Genomic DNA, 20,672 nt, shown 5'->3' with positions numbered 1-20,672 from the left:
GACCAACATCATAGCACTCAGCTCTTAAACATTTACATGGACTGTGTGCTAAGCAGCTGTATGCACGCATACATCCATCAACATTATGATATATATTTGCCCACATGGAGACACATCACTCCGTGATGTTTTCTCCTCAGTGGTAGGATGTCAGGGGAAATTGTTATGACTACCCATCGCAAATGAAGCATGGTCAACTGATATACTCAGAGCCAGGGGAAGGATCAAAGACTCCCTAGCTCACGTCTCTAAACAGGCTCCAGATGTTTTCTGATGACTGCTTTATGTAGCTTCACTTAAATCAAAAAATAACCTCCAGACCCTTTAAAAGCATGCACCATTAAGATGTCAGGAAAATTTAGCAATGAAAGCATTACCTAATACAGACTCATTTTCTCTTAGACTTTCCTTTCTATTAGACAGGACTGTACAGGATCCCCCAGAGGGATCCCCAAAGGTGGATCATGTGGGATGGCACTGGCATTACCTGACAGCAAGAGGTACAGTACCGTGAGAGGTACAGCCAACAGGCAGGTCTCATGTTGAAAGACACTGGGGTGCTGTCCAAAGAGCAAATAAGCTGATTAAGGATCTGGAGCACAAGTCTTATGAAGAGCAGCTGAGGGAATTGGGGTTGTTTAGCCTGGAGAAAAGGAGGCTCGGGGGAGACCTTACCTCTCTCTACAACAACCTGAAAGGTGGTTGTAGTAAGGTAGGGATTGGCCTCTTCTCCCAGGCAAGAAGTGACAGAACATGAGGAAATGGCCTCAGGTTGTTTCAAGGGAGGCCTAGATTGGATATTTGGAAAAAATTTTTCACAGGAAAGCTTATCAAGCATTGGAACAGACTGCCGGTGGAAGTTGCCGAGTTACCACCACTAGAGATATTTAGAAGACATGCAGATGTGGCACTTAGGGATAGGGTTTGGTAGGGTTGGATTAGTGGTTGGACTCAATGATCTTAAAAGTCTTTTCCAACCTAAATAATTCTATGATTCCAAATTAATAAGTGTATACCGTGGTAAGACCCCAAGCAATTAAAGAACATGTTTAAGGAAGATGTAGTGGAATGTGTGCTGAGCTTATCCTAGATGGAAATGGTTCCTTATATAGGGCACACACAGTGTGCTTGCTTCATTCACTTCTGATGGATTTGGAGAGTGAACATGTTCTGCAAGGGCAATTGTAAGTTCAGAAACAGCTTGAAAAATAGAGTGCTTCCAATGGTTCCTTTTTTAAATCAAATCGGGATTTGTAGGGTTATAGTACTTTCCTGGAAAAAATAAAATTAAATTTTCAGCTATCTCCATGACTTGGTAGCGTACCTCAAGAGTCTTTTTCTGCCTCTGTCAGGGAATGTCTTCATCAAGAAGACATTGGGAGGTAGTTAACAGACTAGGACCTCATTGCAGTGGGTGAAGATAAAAGAAAGAACACTTAAGCTGCCCTGCAGCTTCTCTGACTCTACCTAAGAGGACTAAGTTGTTCTCCACAAATTTTCTGCTGCCATGTCAGGGTACCATGAGGTCTGGCTGCCCTATGGGAGGGAGCCAGGTCCAGAGGGTGGATGTGGGTCTGGCAGGGCCGTGACCTTCCCAGCCTGAGTTTGTTCCACAACACTCAACGAGGGCTCAGGGACAGGATGGGGACCCAGGCCAACCCAGACCTTCATGACTAACCAGCAGGACCACAGTGACAGAGCAGATCAAAAGGGTCTACCATTTGAAGGAGAGAGCAGTTGCACTGAAAAGTGTGTCTGCTGTTTCCTCCTCTACATTTTCTGCTTCAGCAAAGAAAATTGGAAAGCTGCAGGAAACCACATGTAAAACTGCAGACAGTCTGAAGGAGAAAATACTTTTCGGGAGCAGGTGCTGCCAAAAGAGTTTAGCTGTTAGCAACTGCCAGCAAGCTGCAAATTTGAAAAAGGCAGCAGTAGCCAGTTTGGGTAGTGGTCCAAATTCCAAACCCCCAGTTTCTCTGTGGATTAAACAGATAACCTTTTAAGAGGTATTATCTGCAAATGCTGCAAGTCATATTGAAAAATGAGTCTACAATAGGGAAGCAATTTATCAACATTTAAAGCATGACTGCACTTGTAATTCTTTAGCATATTCTGCAGGCTTGGCTTTTAAATGCCAGCATTTTTCCTTGGCATTCATGGTGAGGTTTAGCTCAACCAGCTCTGTTGCTAACTTAATTTATGACAAATAAAGGGGGATCAAATTTTTTTTCTAGCCCTTGAGGTAATTTAAAGAATATCAAACATAAGGAAGCGGTTACAACTTAATATTTTGAATTTATATCTGAACAGACTCTCTTAAAGATGCAATATGGGGCACTTGGATGATGGACACATGAACAGAGGGATGGGGCTGAGAAAAAAATGGATTATGTGACCATCTTGAGAGGTTATTCTTCAAGAATTACAGTGATAAGATGTCGTAGTCTCAAAGGTTTGGGGTAACATGTTCAAGCTTTACTTACAGACTAGCTGAATTGAAGAATGATACAAGAAAAGAAAGCACTATTAAAGCAAGATCACAGACCACTTCTGAGATGAGGGAACACTTTCATGCACAACGGTAAAACAGGATTATTTTGATAAAATTTTCCTTAATCCAATTAATGTACTGACAAGCTGTCGCATGTAATTATGCTTCTGGCCTTGCATAGTCTTGTAATATATTCTTATGCCACTCACCCCAGTTTTGGAGATTGAAAAGAGTAATTTGTAAGCTATGAAGTAATGAAGACTCTATTTTTCATTTTTTTTTAAACACTTTGAAAATTGAAGTTCTATGTGTTTCATTCCAGGAATTTGGATATAACATTACTGATAATTGCAACTTTTAGATAAAAAAGTAACTTTGCCACTAAAAAAAATTGTCTCCCTTGCTTAGAGTTAAAGAAAAAAAAAGCCAGACATCTACAAAAAAAGGCTTATTAACACGAAAAAATAGGGTTGATTTCTGTGCCTGGAGATGTGTTAGAGAGAGAAGATGAAGGCAAGCAACAGGCCACCACACATCTTAAAAATAACAAGTAGTCATCAAATTAAGCTTTGTTTAAAAAAAAAACACATGATGGATCCAAACCATTGTAAGCTTCCTGGGACTTGTATTTTGTCCTTTAGTCACAATAAAGGAAACAAGGAAAATTCAAGCATATTAATTTCTGCTAAATAGTCAGGTTCTCATGAGGTATTTCAATATAACTAGGACAACTTACGTAGTCTTTATGTAGATCCTGATCTCAGTGGACTAGACCCAGCAAAAATGCTAAAATTTGCTTCAAAGCTAGGGCATGAGATACTCAGAGTAGACAGAGAAGAAAGAGCAGCAAAATTTTCAGATAAATAATTTGTAGGGGGAGATATACCTTCCAAATTTTGAATTAACATTATAAAGCTGATAAAATAATAGGTATTTTTTTAACTGTATTGGAAGTCCTTCCATTATATTTACTTTTCAAATTATTTTAGTTATTAATGGAGGTATTAAGAATTCCTTTTCAGGTTCTGGCTGAGCATAAGACACTGAGGTTATTCATATAACCTTTGTCATCTAAAAGTCTGGTCTAGGATAATTACAGTCACCGGCAAGAGAAAGATCTCTTCAAATAATTTTCATCCTCCCCATCTCTCATGTTAACTATACAAGGAACCTGGGGAATTAACTTTGAGATAACAGACTTCTTCACTAAATAATATATAAGCCTTACACAAACAATGTCTATATTACAGTATACTAAAAAGTACTTTTTTTCATGTACTTTTTATTTTCTCTTAAATTAAATCTCTTCTTCATACAGAAGACTTTTCATCAAAAAGTCAATGTTGAATTAGGTATACAAAAAATATCAAGTTCTTCCAAACATGACTTATTCATAACTTCCTAACAAGAAACTTCCAAAACAAAATAATTCCACATCATTGGTCATTGCTTTCCATCTTGATTTATATCAAAGACAAAAATTTTTAAAGCACTGAAAATCTCAGAGGAACAAATTAAAGAAACCAAACTGAATAAAAAGGTATCTTATAACAATACAATATTTTCTCATACATTTGCAGAATATTCAGTGAAACCATTCAAGAATAAATGCAGTTTTATCTCACAAAGATCGTGCTCTTCCCTGCCATAGCCCTTCACTAAGATCATTGTAACATTTAACATGCACTTTACAAGCTTCAGGAAACTCGTTCCACAGTACTGGGTTCTGTTCTGGTACCAGACATCTTTTTCTGCCTTGAAAGGCCTTGAGTATCTGTAGGACCATAAGGCTAAAATATCAGAGAAGAAGCTATCTAATCTATGTTAACAAACAGCTTTAAAACATAGATTTTTGATTCAGTGCTGATGTGAGACAAATTTGAAATAGAAAATTTGAGTCCATAAGCATATTCAACTGAAATTCTCAAATTAAAAAGAAGGGGGGAAAAACCAACAGCTAAACAAACAAATCAAACCAAAACCCAAGGATTTTAAATAATACATTCCAAAGAAACTCTGAGAATTTTATTGTCTCATGAAAAGTAGCATGCAAATTGCATTCGGCAAGCCTCCCCTCGAGTGATGAGACTGACAACAAAAACAAAGAATAATAATGACATTTCAGCCTTCCTTCCTCCTGATTTAAGCTCTGTCTTTCTCCAGGTAAGAACATACTCCTGTGCACTGAAAAGACAAAAAAACCCAAAATTATGCCTCTCAGAATTTAGAAGGAAATTCCTTTTCCTACATGGCAGATGGCTTTGTTCCAGCAACATGGTTAAACTGTACATCATACTTCTTGATAGCACTTCTTTCCCCCCAGTCACACAGATGCTACTCTTTCCTCTCAAACACTACATTCCCTTTGGCCCTATACAGAATGGAGTAACTTTGATTACTCCATAGTCTCACAGAGGTGATTTCTTTCCATGTTGCTCCCAAAATAGCATATTCTTGATGATAAATGCCATATTACTAGCTAGGTATATTCTAAAAATCAGCACTGTACCAAACCTAAATAAATCCTGGACATTGATCATAAAAAAAAATAGATAGTATTTTGCTCAGTAACCATGTGGACAATAACTCTTCACATGCACATGAAAATTCCTGGCCATCCAGGAATGAGGTTACATCAATAAAACTTCAGTCTGTGCTCCCAAATAAAGAGAAAGTAGAAAAGGGAAAGTGTCAGTGCCCCTGACTTAAAAAGAAAATTCTTCGGCAAGGTATTATCTGCAGAAAAGGGGAAAGCCCATCCTGACATGGTTATGTCAGCAGCTTCTGTACCAGCAGCTTCTGTACGAGCAGAGATACTGTGGAGCACAGCTAATATAGAGATTTAAAGACAGAAAAAATTTTACATGTGTTTTGATTCCTCAAGCAAATAGAGTGCCTGAATAATTTACTAATTTTTCATTCTAAAACACTTGTTAGCATTCTTAAAAGGATGAAAAAAAAAAATTTAAATTTAAAAAAAACTAGTCTTGTCATTTCCCATGTGTTGGACCAGACAGTTATGTAGCTATTTGATTATCAACTCAAATGGATCAAAAAGGTTTAGTGTTCTCGAACAAACAGCTCCTCTGAATAAGACAAATCTGAAATGTAAGAAAAAGTACTAACAAAACACGGCATCTCACATATATTTTTTCAATAAGACAACTCCAGAAACTGTTGTCAACAGTCACTGCATCAACAAAACAAATGTCTTTTTTAGTACAGTCTGCATGGGCACTTTGCAAAAAGAAATTATCCAGAGAGTGTGATATAAGGAAAAGTGAAGCATATTCTGACCATATGGAAGTGCAAAGGAAAAAGTGGATATTCAAACAGCAGAACAATAAACAAAGTAACAAAACAAGACAAAAACAAAAGGAACAACAACAAAAGACACTAAAATGCCATAATCAGATATTTTTATTAAAAGTTACTGTAGATGTACCCCTTCTGCACCTCAAGAATCAACACAGAATAATGGTTTTTCCACTACATGAAAAAAAAAGTTTAAAGCCCAAGTAATGGAATCATGTTTGAGTCATGGCACTTAAAAGTAGGCTACAATTGCAAAGAAGCATTTTAAAAACAAACAAACATAAATGCTTATGAGAAAGCAGAGGTCCATAGCACATTCTCACGGAGAAAAGTATAATTTTGTACTATTTTAATATTATGGAATGTGAAAGTTAATTAGAACAGTGGAAGAACTAACGCTACAGGAATTATCTCCTTCAGTTGCATTAGGAAAAAGTATGGCTGGAGAGAAAAAATATCATGACACACAGCAGAGCTGAAAGAATAGATTTTAATTTGAGACAAAAGCATATAGACAAAATTTTAAGAGGACATTGATTTAGAAAGAGTGGTCTCCATCAACATTTTTTCCTCATGGCAAGAGGTATGTTACAGTCTCATCTCTGAAGTGTTACTCCAGTTTATGTGTTAATTTATTTTGGTCCATAACCAAATGCTGTAACCACAATAGGACAAAGTATGCTCCTACTTGCAACTTTCTTGTTAATGAAGACTAAATGTGATGTAGACCATAACACCCTGAAGACTTCATTTCTGAAGAGATACATATGCAGCATGGGTAGGATCCTGATGATTAACTTTGAGTACAAGTAAATAAATTCCATTACATATAAGGAAACTAGTGTCAATACTTAATTCTGATGATCTCAAAGCATTATATGTATGACCTCAATCTTCCCAGGTTCATACAGAGTTTAGCAAGCATAAAGAGACAGAATTCTCTATTCTCCATCCTGTCTGCTTGAGCAAAGAAAACATATGCTGCCAATGGATGCAACAGAAAAATGCATATTTATATAATATTACAACATGGCCCTTCTCTTTTAGCTTGTGAGATTAAAGACACATCAGAGAAAACAGAAGGATATTCCTTGTTACCCTCATTCTTGTTTTACTATTCTTTTTAGCAGACAGATTCACTAAATTCAGGTTTATGCTTTTCACTGTAAGAGGTTTACATGATGAACCAGCTGTCAATAGATTCCTAAAGAGGATTGCAGGTCACATGTCACTCGTATGAGTGAAGACGTAGAGATACTGCTATCACTTCTAGAAAGATTAAAAACAAAATAATATTTGAAACTACTTTTACTTTTTTATTTTCTCAGCAGCAGAGAAAATAAATTACTTAAGAACACAAGAGTGAGTGGAAAAGTCCCTGCAAAATATTTACCTACCCTTCTCAAGAAAGTACTGTGTTAAACCAGGATTAGACTTCTTACAATAAATTCCTCAAAAGCCTAGGGCTTCCTCCGCAAACGTCAAGTGCAAAGCCCTGCCAGGCATATTGGTTCAATGTAGCTGCCAGCATGGCCATCTGAGAGAAATGCTTTCATAATCTCCCACTGCCAGAGCTCCATGTTGGGCAAGGGAGTCCTTACAGAAACTCTGCTCAAGGATACCAAGGAGTGAATGGCAGATGGACTGTGTTTACTGTCCTTACTGACTAGCACGGAAAAGGGAGTGGCTCTGAAAGTGGGAGCAAAAGCCTTCAGACTTTCACAGCTGCTTCTGGATGCTGCTAATTCACAGACAAGGCTGACTCAGTAGCTTCAGCTGAGCTTCTGAAAACTGTGAGTGGTTGTAGCTGCCAACCTGTTTCCTATTTCACCCTGCTCAAAAGAAATCATATAAAAATGTGCAAGGGAAAAAAATAAAACAAAAAAACCAAATCCAAGTACTTTACTTCTGAACCTACCCAGTTCTGACAGCCCTGGCTCCAGCTCACGGTGCTGTCCTTGATTTAGCTTCAACCTGCTGTGGACAGAGCTCTGTGTGGTCTCTGTGTGCTGCTGGTACATTAGGACAATTATTGCACTTTGCCCCTGTAGCTCCATTAGCCCCCATGAAGCAGAAAATTGCTTGCTTGGTCACTGTCTGTAAGGATTTTGGTGACTCATTTATCAGCTTTTTCTGTATTTCAGAGAGTAAATCACTTGAGCTCCTTATGAATAGCAGGTTTTTAAAAGAGCCATATGATTTGCCAGACTACAGAATGTGACCCTATTTTTATTTTTTTTTTACTTTACTGACTAATTTATTCCATCTGCATTAATCTATTTTTCCATCAACTACATTCAATTTAACATGAATTTCAGTTCTTAAATGCATGACCATCGTTATCCGGGAAATTTTTGCTGCAGTTGAGGAATGATTTCCAGTGCTCCTAAAACAAGAGGACAAAACACTCTGATGTTAATTAATTCTAACAGGAGAGACATTTAAAATTTTGGGCAGACTGAAACATCCCTATTGCCAGCAGAACTGTGTTCTAAAACATCTTCTCCTAACAGTAAGCTATGAAAAGAAAAAAAAGAAAGGAAGAAAAGGTTTCTTTCTGTACCCCATGCAAGGTGAGATTGTTTTACTGTATGAGGAATCATAGCCTTCCATGTTTTTATCTTGTTAACATGTCTTTTTTTTTGTTTGGAAGACCAAACTGTAAGTACTCACTACTAGAAGATATTCAGGGTAAGCAAGGAATGCTGCTGACTTGGCTGTCCGGCTTCCAGGTTTGGGACTCACAGGTTCATACTCTTTTTTTAACTGCAGCTCTGGGTGGAGTTGAGGATTTTTTATCATATCCCAGGACTGATTGTATCAGAGTCTGGCTTACAACAACAAGCATTAATTTGCTTTTAACTGATTCGGTCCGTAGCTCACTACACCATGCTCTCACTCTGTATTTCACACTATATTTCACCTTCACCCAATATCTTTTTGTAGCTGCATGGAAGGGTTTCCATTCATCCTTCCCAGTATTCCTACTGTCTCTGCATTTTATTGATATCTTTTCTTTCAAATGCTTCTTCTTACACCTGTATCTCAGAGTCCTCTCTCTTCCCTCAGCAGTAGCTCTCCAGCAGTTTGGGCAGAGGCTGAAGTATTTTTTTTGGTCAAATGCTCAGTATGAGCTGAGCTAACCAAGCTCTCACCTGATCAGCCTGTTAGGAAAGACAGCAAACCCCTCCCGTGTTCTTCCTTCAGGCCCTTATATTTTCAACAGAATAATAAAAACAAAAAAAATAATCCAAAAAGCTGATTATCAAGAAATTTTCTTAGAAAATAGAATACCTAAGTTACAGTTGCTGTTTCAATTGATGTTTTATTATATATTTCAAATGTTATATTGAAAAAAGGAAAAAATATGATTGTCCTGGAGTCTGGTGACCCATACACTTACTCAAGTGTTAGGAGGTGTGTGTTTAATACCCCTCAGAGCAGAGTGGCACATCCATCCCCTGTGGAACATTCACAGTAAGGGAGCCGCAGTGGCATTACTTCTTTTTTTGACTGTACCATAAAATAAACCTGCTCTTGTCCTGTATTCTCTCCCTTTATGCTCTGCAAAGTTCATGGGCTTCTGCTCTACCTCAGGCTCATTGAAGTTCATGGTTTAAATTTAAATGACACAATCTTACTGCATCAGTCCATTTCTCAAGTATTTTTGGCTTCACTTTCAGGTCTTGTCTTGTTCTATCCTTCAGCCTCAGAGCCTGGGCCCACAGAAAATTTTCCACGTTATCATGCAGACCATTTGCTGCCCAACAACAGCTCCACAGGGGCTGGCTATCCCCTTGGCCACCTGATGCAGTGGTATATGTAAGGACCATGGATCTCCAATGCTTTATTTTCCTTCTTCCTAGTCTCTGTCAATAAAGACTCAATTGTTCTTCCTAACATAAAACTTTTGCACATCTACATAGTAGAAAAATTGGGACAAAGTGGAAATCTCATCAATTATTAATTAATATTATTAATTAGTATAATTTGACCACCTGCAAATGTGAAGTTATGATTTCTGCAAATTATTTAATATGTCAGAGCTGCCACCTGCACACATGCACATCGTCCAGGAACAAAGCACACAAAACAATTTTTCAATGAAAAACCTTCATGGAGAGATACTGAGTATCTGAGTTATTTGCTTCATCTTACATGGCTAGCTACTCCTCACATCAGCTATTTATGCCCCAGGCATTCCATCCTGCTCAACTGTGACTGTCCCCGTGCAACACATTTCTTTTCAAAGTCTGACTGACTGGTTGGCTTAACCCTTCAATGTAAAAGAATCATTACTGCCATTAAAAGCCTTTCCTTGTTTAAACAGCAGTTTACATGAGGAAAGAACTGTCCCTCCCCAAAGAGGATTGCATCTTGTATGTCGCTGGCATTTTTCCACACCTGACCTAAGAGGTCTCACAATGACAAACCCCACATAACCGTATTATTAGGAAAAGAGCAGCTGCTTGCAAAATTTAACAGTTTTGTGCAATGTCACAGGGACTCAATTGAAACATTGGATCTTTGGAGATTAGTACACTGCAAGTTTTTCACTGATTCCTGAGTTCAGTTTTTAGCCTGACAATTGGAAAAATGGGAAGCAGCTAATTAGTACCTTCTATTTCTTTCAACGGAGCACTTAGACAAAACATTAAAAATGGTGGGTTTTTTTACAAAATGTTCTGTCAGAATCAAAAAGCATTTGAGTGGCTGCGTGGCAGCTCTATGATTATAGTTTGTCAGTGGCAGAACAGAAATTGTGTTACATGACCAATGTCAGATACCATGAATAATTATAAGAAATAAGCACTGAGATCGTGAATAATACACAGCAACAAAGCAATTAAATAACTTTGAACTCAGGGAAACTTACTATGAGTGAGGACTGTTTCTGTAGGTTTCATTAAAAGAAAAACTATGTTTAAATAGTTTTTGCTGAACACAGCTGCTTTACTCAAATGAAGTCAAATCCTCTCCTTAAGTTGCATTGTATAACCAGATTTCAGTCTTCCTTCTGTTACCACTGCAAGATGCCTTTTTCCCAGGAAATGGGGAACAGCAAATTAGAATAGGGCAGCAGAATCTTGTAATACCTTATTTGTTGGCCCACTGTGCTTAATGTGATCTTTCTGTTATACTTCCAACCATTCAATCTAAAGTTTTGCTACAACTGCTTATTGCTTCTTTTGAGCTTTTTAGGTTTTGAATGGTATTTTATGATACAGTAGGGGCAACAGCAGGGAGCTCTAACCCAAGCTAAGAGTGTCTCAGCAGTCCCATGCCCCTACACAGTTTGCTCAGGACAAGCTCTGTTGTAGCCACATGCCTCCATGTAAGCAACAAATATTTGAGAGATTGTATCTAAAACCAAATGAACCAAACTAAATGAATTAGCAAAGTTGTGACTTTAAAACTTCTTCAATATTTTCATTGTCATAGCATTTAAAGATCCCCATGGAGAATCCAAACTCAGAAACATTCACTATTGACAAGAAATGGAAAGAAAGTTAGAAGTGCCATCATTTAGGCAGCAAGCAAGATCACCAGGAGTCACATGAGAATGATGATGAAGGTGGCAGTTTGCTGTGAAGTCATCTATCTCTCCTGAACTCTTATCTAATGTTTGTGTGGTTGACATGAAAAGTCAGAATAGTTCCTACACAAACATGCAATTATGATGTGAAAATGATGCTTTCCCTGTTTGACTGTTGAACAGAGAATGATCCCAATTTGCTCTAATAGCCAGAGATCAAAATTAATCTTAAGATACACAAGAAAATGTGGTTTTATTGGTTTTGAGGGTTTTTTTCCTTCAGCCTTTTCCCCTGTCTGAAGAAGCTTTTAAATTGTCACATAAATTTTACTTATTTAGACAGAAACCATGTCTTCTTGACATCTAATTCTAAATCTCATAAACATCTTTTAAAAGTAGTAATACATCAACATAATTAAAAATCAAAATTGAGATTTATAATCCCTCAAGGCTAAAGGCGTAACTTCACTCTCATATTGACTTTTCACCATACATATCTTATCCTCTCTCAGTTTCTCCAACTAACAGGAAATAAAATTACAATCTTTCCATTGTATTGCTACAAACCAAGAATTCAATAGACATTTTTAAGTCACTGATCTTCTCATTGCAGACCAATTTCCCTACTGATTCTGGATCCACAGATTCAGGAAAAGGAAGAGTTGGATTTGGTTGATTTTTTAAACTTTTTCTTACATAAGTGAGCATTACATAAGTGAAACTGAGGAACAGGAGAAATGCTGAGACAAATAGTTTTGCTTGATTAAAAACAAATTCAAGTAGATTCAAAAAAAACCCAAGAGATTAATTTCCATTATCCCATAGATAAATCTTCTTAATCGTAGAATCAGAGAATATGCTGAGTTGGAAGGGACTCATCAGGATCATCAAGTCTAACTCCTGGCCCTGCACAGATCATCCCAAGAGTCACACCATGTGCCTGAGAGCATTGTCCAAACACTTTGTCAACTCTGTCAGGTTTGGTGCTGTGACCACTTCCCTGGGGATCCTGTTACAGTGCTCAACCACCTTTTCTAGATACCTAACCTAAACCTCCTCTCAGTCCGTTTCGTGCTGTTTTCCTTGACTCCTGTCACTGATCACAATAGTGAAGAGCAGATTTAATACCACCCAACAATTATGTTCAAATTAACTCTTTGAAGTAAAGAGAACAAGTACTTTGAAGGTTGATTTTTAGCTCTCAAGATATTTAAATATCATATCATATTAACACAGAACACGTCTAAAAAATGTTGGAGTGTAGAAATTCTTTATGACACAGCAGACATAAGAAATTATCTTAGCCATAACCCTTGGGCAACAGAGGCTGACAAGAGTCCTGTGATCTGAAGGAGCTGGACCCTTCTCACAAGACCTGTAAAAGTTCTGCCTTGTGGATTAAGTCTGGCTCCAGCAGAAATCAGAAAGGACTCTTGAGATAATTGTATCAGACCATGTCTAAACCCCTTTAATCCCTTTCCCCCTATGTAATCTTGGTTGAGAAAAATATTAACCTATTGGCTAAACTGCAGCAAAACTTGTGTAACTCCCTAATTAATATAGCTCATTCTCCTTGTTAACATGTCCTGCCCCCAAGACCCTTATATTGAGAGGCACATGTTCAATAAAGTATTCCAGTTATACCCCATACTGGGATTGCATAGTTTTTGGACTCCCACTAAAAAATACTCAGATATAGATTTAAAGACAGCAAGACATACCTATCTTTGTTTAAATGAGGCACAAAGAATAAAGAAAAATACTTCCAAGGAATATCATATTAAATGACCAGCAAATTCCAGGGCCAAATTCATCTAAATTCATCACAAAGGAGTGAATTGCTTATATGGGATTAAGAATTCCTATTCATCTCATTTCTATAGAGGTCTTTGATGCTCACGAACTCGTAAGCAAAAATATCTGATTTCACCCCTTCCTGTGGATCACAAAGGAGGATTTCAGATTTTCTTAATATAAAGCTACGTTGTTAACTTTTTCCCACTGATGATGATGAGACCAAAGGGGCTTTTTGGGGGCCACATCCCGCACATACAAGAGACATGATGGAAGGAAACAGCCTGTGTCTTTGGAGACGTAAGTGATGAGCTGAAGAGCATTGCCCATGCTGCCACAAAGCAGCGTGGAATCTTCCTGCAAGGTAAGGGGCTCAGGAATTTGGCTTATACTAATGTCCATTGACTACAAAAGTCACTTTTGTGCAACTGCAATAAAAAAGAGCCTGGTCAAGCCGTTGTTTAAAGGCTGAGGAAAATGAGATAAGTGAAAAATCAAAATACAGAATTCACTGCCATTTTTCAGTACTTTAAAACCTTCATTTTTGATAGTCCAAACTACACCACAATTCAGTGCAAACATACACCTAGGCCAGGTGTATTCCCACAGAACCGAACGCCACTGGAGCTCATTCATAGTCCACTTCAGAGAAGCATGCCTACATTTCCCACAGTGAGCAGGACTGAAGGAAGTATGTTGCTCAAAAGAAGGCAGACAGGCTTATTCCTGGGGGAAGAATACTCTGGAAAGACACGATCATTGAAGTGACACAATGTGAATGGTCCAGACCTCCTCACACAGAGCCATGGGAGCCTAAGGCAATGCAGTCAAAGCTGGAGTCAGAAGGTACTGCACTTCAATATGCAAAGTAAATAAGAAGGCATTTTGACAGGCAGGCAGCCTGAGATAATATGGACTGACCACAAAATACCTGCAGGGTTATGCTGCAGTCAAATGGAAATGTTCAGTCCAGGATGGGGTGGACACCTATGTCCCCGGAAAAAGGGCCCCATTTAACTCAAGAACACTTTTTTTAAGGGTAATTTTGGAGACCAAGATAAATCCCTTGTTCTGTTAAATAGTTTCTTTGGGAAGTCTTGTCTCAGTGTACATTTGAACAATTTAGAGAACCTAGGAATCTTATACCTGGAAGATAATTCAGCAATTTACTCTAAGTAGATACATTAAAACAAACCATACAGATGTGCCAATTTAGCAAACCACTTAATGGGGGAAAAAAAAGGATTTGGTGTCCTCTTTTTTAATCATTAATAGTTTCCTTTGCAAGCAAAAGAACAATTTACATTAAAAGCTAATTCTCATTCTAATGAAACTAATCAAACGACTCGTCAGTGTGCTAAGGTTATCCGTGGTTTTATCTGCATTGTGTTGAGTAGTTCCAATGACCTAAGGGTCATACTAGAGGGGTCATACACGTCACATCAGTATTTTAACTGCACCTAATGTATATTGGTTAAAATACATGCTAAGAAGAGCCTGGTGTCATCTCTATGAAAAACAAAAACAAAAACAAAAACAACAAACAAACAAACAAGAAAAATCAATATTGGAGGAGCAAGAGTTAAGGATCAACAAGAAGAAATTTCAAAAGATCCTTTCCTGAGCCCTAATATGTTGCAGTAGAAGATTAGATATAGATTTGTCTGCAAAGGAACATGGGGATGGCTATTTAATTGTACATCTATTCCTAAATCAAACACACTGACTACAGTTTACTCAACAGGAAAACAGTGTTAGCAAAAGACCTGGAGTTACTTCCTGCACTCGCAGGAAAGTGGGCTCCCCCATGATCTTGTATTTTCCATCTCTGGAACCTGTGACCATGACTACCAAACCGTGGCTCACGGGTTCACAGTAAGTTGTGTATGGCCGGTACACAAATTCATGTCACTCACTGAAAAATAACAGAAAGAAGTTTAACCAGAAGGGTGAGAGCTGGTCCTGTGCCAGGATACTAAACAGCACTGGCAAACACAGCTATAGCAAGACATAGATGTGAATTTAATAAAAAAACCTGGTTTCCAGATGCACTCGGTTCTTCCCTTCCCTGCTTTCCTCCCGTCCTCACATATATGTGGTAGTTACCATGCTCTTTCAGAACAAGACATTAGCTCTTTCCCCCCATATGCTGAACTGAAGAACTTTTACAAGACTTAATTCTTAGTAAAATCCTTAGTCAATACAACAAATACTCAAACACTGAAAAAAATTAATTTCTAAAGTATATATAGGGGTTTTGTGGTAAAGCTGATAATTTGATTATTTTTTTTAATATGTGGAAGCACAGTTATAATGATTTCCAGTTCTCACTCTGACAGAATCCCTCTCAGATCTGCATACTGGGTTTGCTGTAGATAAGTAAGAACCACAGCAAAACTCACCCAGCTAGCCTGGCTCCCCCTTGCCCAAATCAGGGAACTTACCAAAATGCCCCAAACTCCCTTTCTTCCCAGTATAAGCACGTTTCTTTCTAACTGAGATGCAGAGGCATCAGATGCAGACAGATCACAGCCCTTCTCAGCAAAGCAGAGATGTGACCAGCCTGTCCAGAACTGGGGGGAGCCCCAGGTCTACACCTCCCACATGAACATGAACAGCTATGGAGAACCACGTGATGAGGAGGGAGGGAAGGAGACAGAGAAATAAAAGAAAATTCTGGGTTTTGGATAAAAATTCTAGCTGACTACAGTTAAGACCAAGGATTCTTATCTGTATTACGCTTCTAATTCACTTTAATTATGCCATTAAATAAATCGTATTTTTGTGTTTGTTTAATTTCAATTAGTTAAAAAAAATCCGATTTAAATATTAAACTGCTTTGAAATCTACCCTGTTTTTTCCTAATTTGTAGCCATGCAACAAAGTTCTCCAGCATCAGGTTCCGGAAATTGTGCTGGCACTCTACTCCCCACTGCAATGTAAGCCATATTGCTTGATGCAGATATCCCCAGGCAGCACTTCAAGGCCTGTGCTCTACAGGAGCTTGGGAATAGGTACAACACTTCTCTCACTTTAGGGTCTCTCAAGTCACCTCCAAAAATTCTCAAAACTGCTTGACAAAGTTGACAGTCCACCCTGGCTGCCTTCCACTCACTGTGGTTTCTTCTGGTGCAAAGCTTGCTCCATCCTGCTACCAAAAGTGTTTAACAAAGTGAACAGGTGAAAAAGAAATGTTTAAAAAGCCACCTGAAATATTTTGGGGTCTATGAAATATTTCTAAATGCTTACAAATAGAATTGCTGATGTTGTATCTGTCACAATAGGAAAGATTAACACCTCTTCCCACCAACCTGCACCTTTGCTGATGCAGGAGAGGATACATGAGGAGCACACACACCTTGTACACTTGATAGGTGGTGTGTCAGCTGTCACAGTTGATGCCATTAGTGGCTGTTAGTGTCACTTTAGTGTTCACAGCCTTAGCTGTAGTGATTCTGTTTATGGCTTTATGATGCATTTTTCTGAAACAGGTAAAGAGGTGGGATGTGAAAAATGTCTCTGTGTTTTCTGACACCAAGTAGGGAAGAAAAGCCAACTGTCTGATCTTGAAAACAGAAAACATTTGCCCATGTCTGCTATTAAAGCTGAGATTAGTTTAGAAACCCAGTGATCCACAACCCCTCCATGGCAATTACAACTGCTCTGATATCCCATTAAGCTTCCAGTTCTCTATGTGGCTGAGAGAAACAATACTCACTTAATGAACGTACGTTTCTGCTCTACAAGGAAATAAAAATTAATTTGGATTTGGAGAAAAAATATTCTGTTTGTCCTTATTCTTACCTTCCCTGCATGGGCACAGGAGTGAAATCCTTCCCCAGAGCAATGCAGCCATCCTCCCCTGTAGCTGATTTTTCACAGAGGTTCTGTGGTTCTCCAAGACTCGCTACCATGCCATGATACTCTTTTAGTAGATGCAGCTCATTGCAACTTCTGGTCACCGGTTTGGCTGCCACCTTTGCAGACAAACTGGTTTGATGTGAAGATGTCTGATTCAGCTCCATCTCTTGTTGTCTAGAAATTGTACTGTCATCTTTGTTATCCAAGTACATCTGTCCCTGGTGGGCGTTCTCCTAAAGAAAGTGAAAACAAATATATTAGGATTAAATTGAATTGACTCAATGTTTACTTCAGTGCAAGCGTGTTAAAAATGCCAAGGAGAAGATTTTTTGAGTGCATCTTCGGATATTTCTCCTGTTGGTTTATTTCCACCAGGAACATTTCCAATGTTTTAAACATCTTTGCAACTTCAAAATTAACCATTATAAGAAGCATTGAAACAAATACAGACATGGGTCTTCTACGTTTTTCTTGTCTACCCACAAATTTCCCATCAACTTGCACTGACTTGTCCCATAAAATAAGCCAAAATCATCTCTGCATCTGTGGCACAATAGTCACCACTGCACAACATTTTCCCAGCTTACACCAGCACTGCTTCACCACCACAACGCAGCTTTTCTCCAGCAGCTGCAGTGACAGCAGTCTCATGGAAGACACCACTCTCCTCCCAGCCCCCTAGTTCCCTTGGAAAAGCCCTGTCATACTGCCAAACTTCTTCGGATGATGGCCCCTCATTAAGCAGAGAGCAGGTACTTGAGTTTTATGAAGACAGTATGCTGCTCCAGCAGTTGCCAGGAGCATTCATGAATTGTGAATCAAACCTTGATGAAAATTAGGTTTTATTATATGATTATTAATGGTGATTATAACAAAAAAAACCAGTGCATAACAGTCAAAAAGCTTTTATGTTCTCATAATTAAAATTCAGTGTGAAAACTTATAAAAAACACTTCAGAATCTGACAAAATGCACAAATCCAACATGATAACTGAGTTAAAGATCAGTCTGTCTTAAACACACACTGTGGAGTTTAATCATGGGAATATTTCAGCATAAAGTGCCAAAGCCACTGCAGGGGACAGCAAGAGCTTAGGAAACAGGCCCGTCAGCCTCCAACATCCCTATGGCAGGGGAGCACAGCCTTGTCAGAGCACATACCTGCTCCTCCTTGTGGAGATCTCAGCACAGGACACACAGGTAGACCTGCAGGGCTGTGGGGCAAAAATAGCACAGTAATAGGCTCTGCTTCAGTCCCAGTAGGAGAAATCACTTGAAACAGAAATAACAAAAAGCTAATTATGATTTTGCGCAGATTTACGCTCTCATGACCTTGCAGACTAGAAGGTAACAGAGGCTACTGAAAAAAGACTGCACATACAAGCCACCACAAACACAGATCTTGGCTCCAAGCAAAGGCAGGCTTGCTAGCCAAATCCGAACCAGAAATTCCCCAGGTGACATTTCCTTCCCCAGTCCTGCATTTCTTTTTCTTTCTATTCTCCATGCCCTTAGTTCATGTATCCTAGTCTTTTTCATCTGTCCTTACAAGTAGATTGACAAACTTGACTCTTCCCATAATTGCACAGTAGTTGGAGTACTATGTCCAGTCCTAGTCCCCGCAATTCAAAAAAGATGTGGACATACTGGAGGAGTCCAAAGGAGGGCCACAAAGATGATCAAAGGGCTGGATAAAAGACTAAAGGATTTAAGTATTTTCCCCCTGCAGCAGTGAAGGATCAAGAGAACCTCATTGTACTATTCCAGTAGTTAAAAAGCAATTAAAAGAGTACAGGCTCTCTCTTCACAAGGAGCCACATGAAAAAGAGGCAAAGAGTACAAGCTGCATGAGGATAGATTTCATCTCAATATAAGAAAGACACTTTTTAAAGTAATAATAACAGCAACAACCTTCTCAAGGACAGCATAGAGCTCTCATTGCTGGAGGTTTTCAAGATGTGACTGAACAGGGTGCTAAATTATCTCATTTAGGCTCCCTTTCCCACAAAAGATTGGACCAGATGGTCAAGCTTCCAACTTGAGCTGCTCTACAAGTCTATGTTTAACAGTCTGGAAATGATCAACATAAATAAGCCTTTGCTGACTTGTGCTTTCTTGTTTTTCTTGAAAGGGAGAAAAATGAAAGGGAAGGTAGGGACAGTGTGGTGAATTACTGAAATTAAGAAGGTAGCAGCTATTGGCTTTGCAGAGTTCCCATTTTTAGACATGGCTAACATATATCAAGAAACACTAAAGACAGTACAATTTTCAATGGATAATACCTCTCCTCTAGATATTTCCATAAGGGGACAAGCCCTTTTCTCACCTGACGTAAGGATGGATGAAGACATGGATGAAGTAAAACCAAATGCTGTCACTGAACCAGTCTAGGGCTTCTCCATGGGCTGAAAATCATAGATCTTTTGTAATCCAAGACAAAATCCTGAGTGAAAGTCCTGTGGAATCTAAAGCTGGAGGTGTTGGGAGGGCCAACACAGAGGCCACCACTGCCCCACCAACACTTTCTCAGCATCTCTGGTAGCCTGCTGCCCTACCAGGCAGCAGTTTAGCCTGTTCTAAAATTCCAAACTGCCTTCCTTCCTAACAAATAACTCTGAAATGCAAATACTTCTTCTTCCAACTCCAAGTAGAAAAGATAATTGTTTTTGTCTTCAATATCACTTTATATATTTACATATTGGTTTTATTAAGATACTCTGTAAATCATAATAGAGATATCTGCCTACTTATTCCCTTTTTTCATAACATTTGGTTTGTCTGAGTGCCTGCTGTGAAAATACACAGATTTTTTTAAATTATGTCATGCTGTGGAAACATTAAATCTACAGCAACTCAGGCTGTACTAGTTTTTAAAAGATGAAAACCTGAACACAATCTTTAAAATTGATTGTTTCTCACCCCATAAGTGGGATTTTTTTTATCTTGAGGTGAACAGGGACTAAATCAGTCAGGCTGTCATATGTACAAAGCCTTAGCATGAAAGACATTTATTTTCAGAATTAACATCACTGAAAAAATAAATAATGACAAAGAAAAGAAGCTTGAGAGAAAATCTTATATCTAGATAAAAACTCATAAACTGCATTACTGCACATTCACAAAAGCTTTGCAAAAGGATAAAATAATGCAGCATCATTTTGCCACAAGAGACAGGTTTGATTGTGATTATCTATGTGGCTAAAACATTGCTAAGGCAACTATCTCCATGGTATCCTAGCTTCTATGACATCAGTGCATTTACCATTCAAGAAATTCTCAAATGATCAAATTTGTTTGTAGTTACAAAACTTCACTGTTATTTCTTCTTTCTTTTTCTCATCTTGCAATGCCTGCATCAGCAATTAGACACAGGTGAGATATTATCATGGGAAAGGACAGAGAGGTTTTAGCCAGGAAAAGTTCATTTTGGGTACGTTCTGGAGCTATGCATCAGCAAGGGTTTTTTAGCCACAACTACATATTGATCCAGCAACCATCCATCTTGTGTTGGTATAATACAGGGCTAATAAATAAATAAAACAAATAAAAGGGTTAATACAGTATTTAAGCCATCTTTGTCATCCCTTTCATCCCAACCCAAGTTGAGAATCCACTTGAAAAGTATTCATGGAGAAGTAACTTTTCCTTCAACTTTTTAGGTGCAAATAAGATCAA

General features: G+C 38.4%; 1 protein-coding gene across 1 annotated transcript in view; it reads right to left on the bottom strand.

Moving 5' to 3' along the window:
- Positions 1–20,672, bottom strand: part of OCA2 (OCA2 melanosomal transmembrane protein) — a 201,691-nt gene that overhangs the window by 154,549 nt on the left and 26,470 nt on the right. The window contains exons 2-3 of the mRNA XM_064646226.1: positions 18,159–18,269; positions 16,941–17,230 (exon numbers count right to left, since the gene is read on the bottom strand). Of these exons, the coding sequence (XP_064502296.1) occupies positions 16,941–17,209 (269 nt within the window). The 5' untranslated portion in view covers positions 17,210–17,230; positions 18,159–18,269. The remainder of the gene's footprint in view (positions 1–16,940; positions 17,231–18,158; positions 18,270–20,672) is intronic.

Source organism: Pseudopipra pipra, chromosome 2 (assembly GCF_036250125.1).
Source record: "Pseudopipra pipra isolate bDixPip1 chromosome 2, bDixPip1.hap1, whole genome shotgun sequence".
Taxonomy (NCBI): Eukaryota; Metazoa; Chordata; class Aves; order Passeriformes; family Pipridae; genus Pseudopipra; species Pseudopipra pipra.
This window is presented reverse-complemented; position numbering and strand designations above follow the sequence as displayed.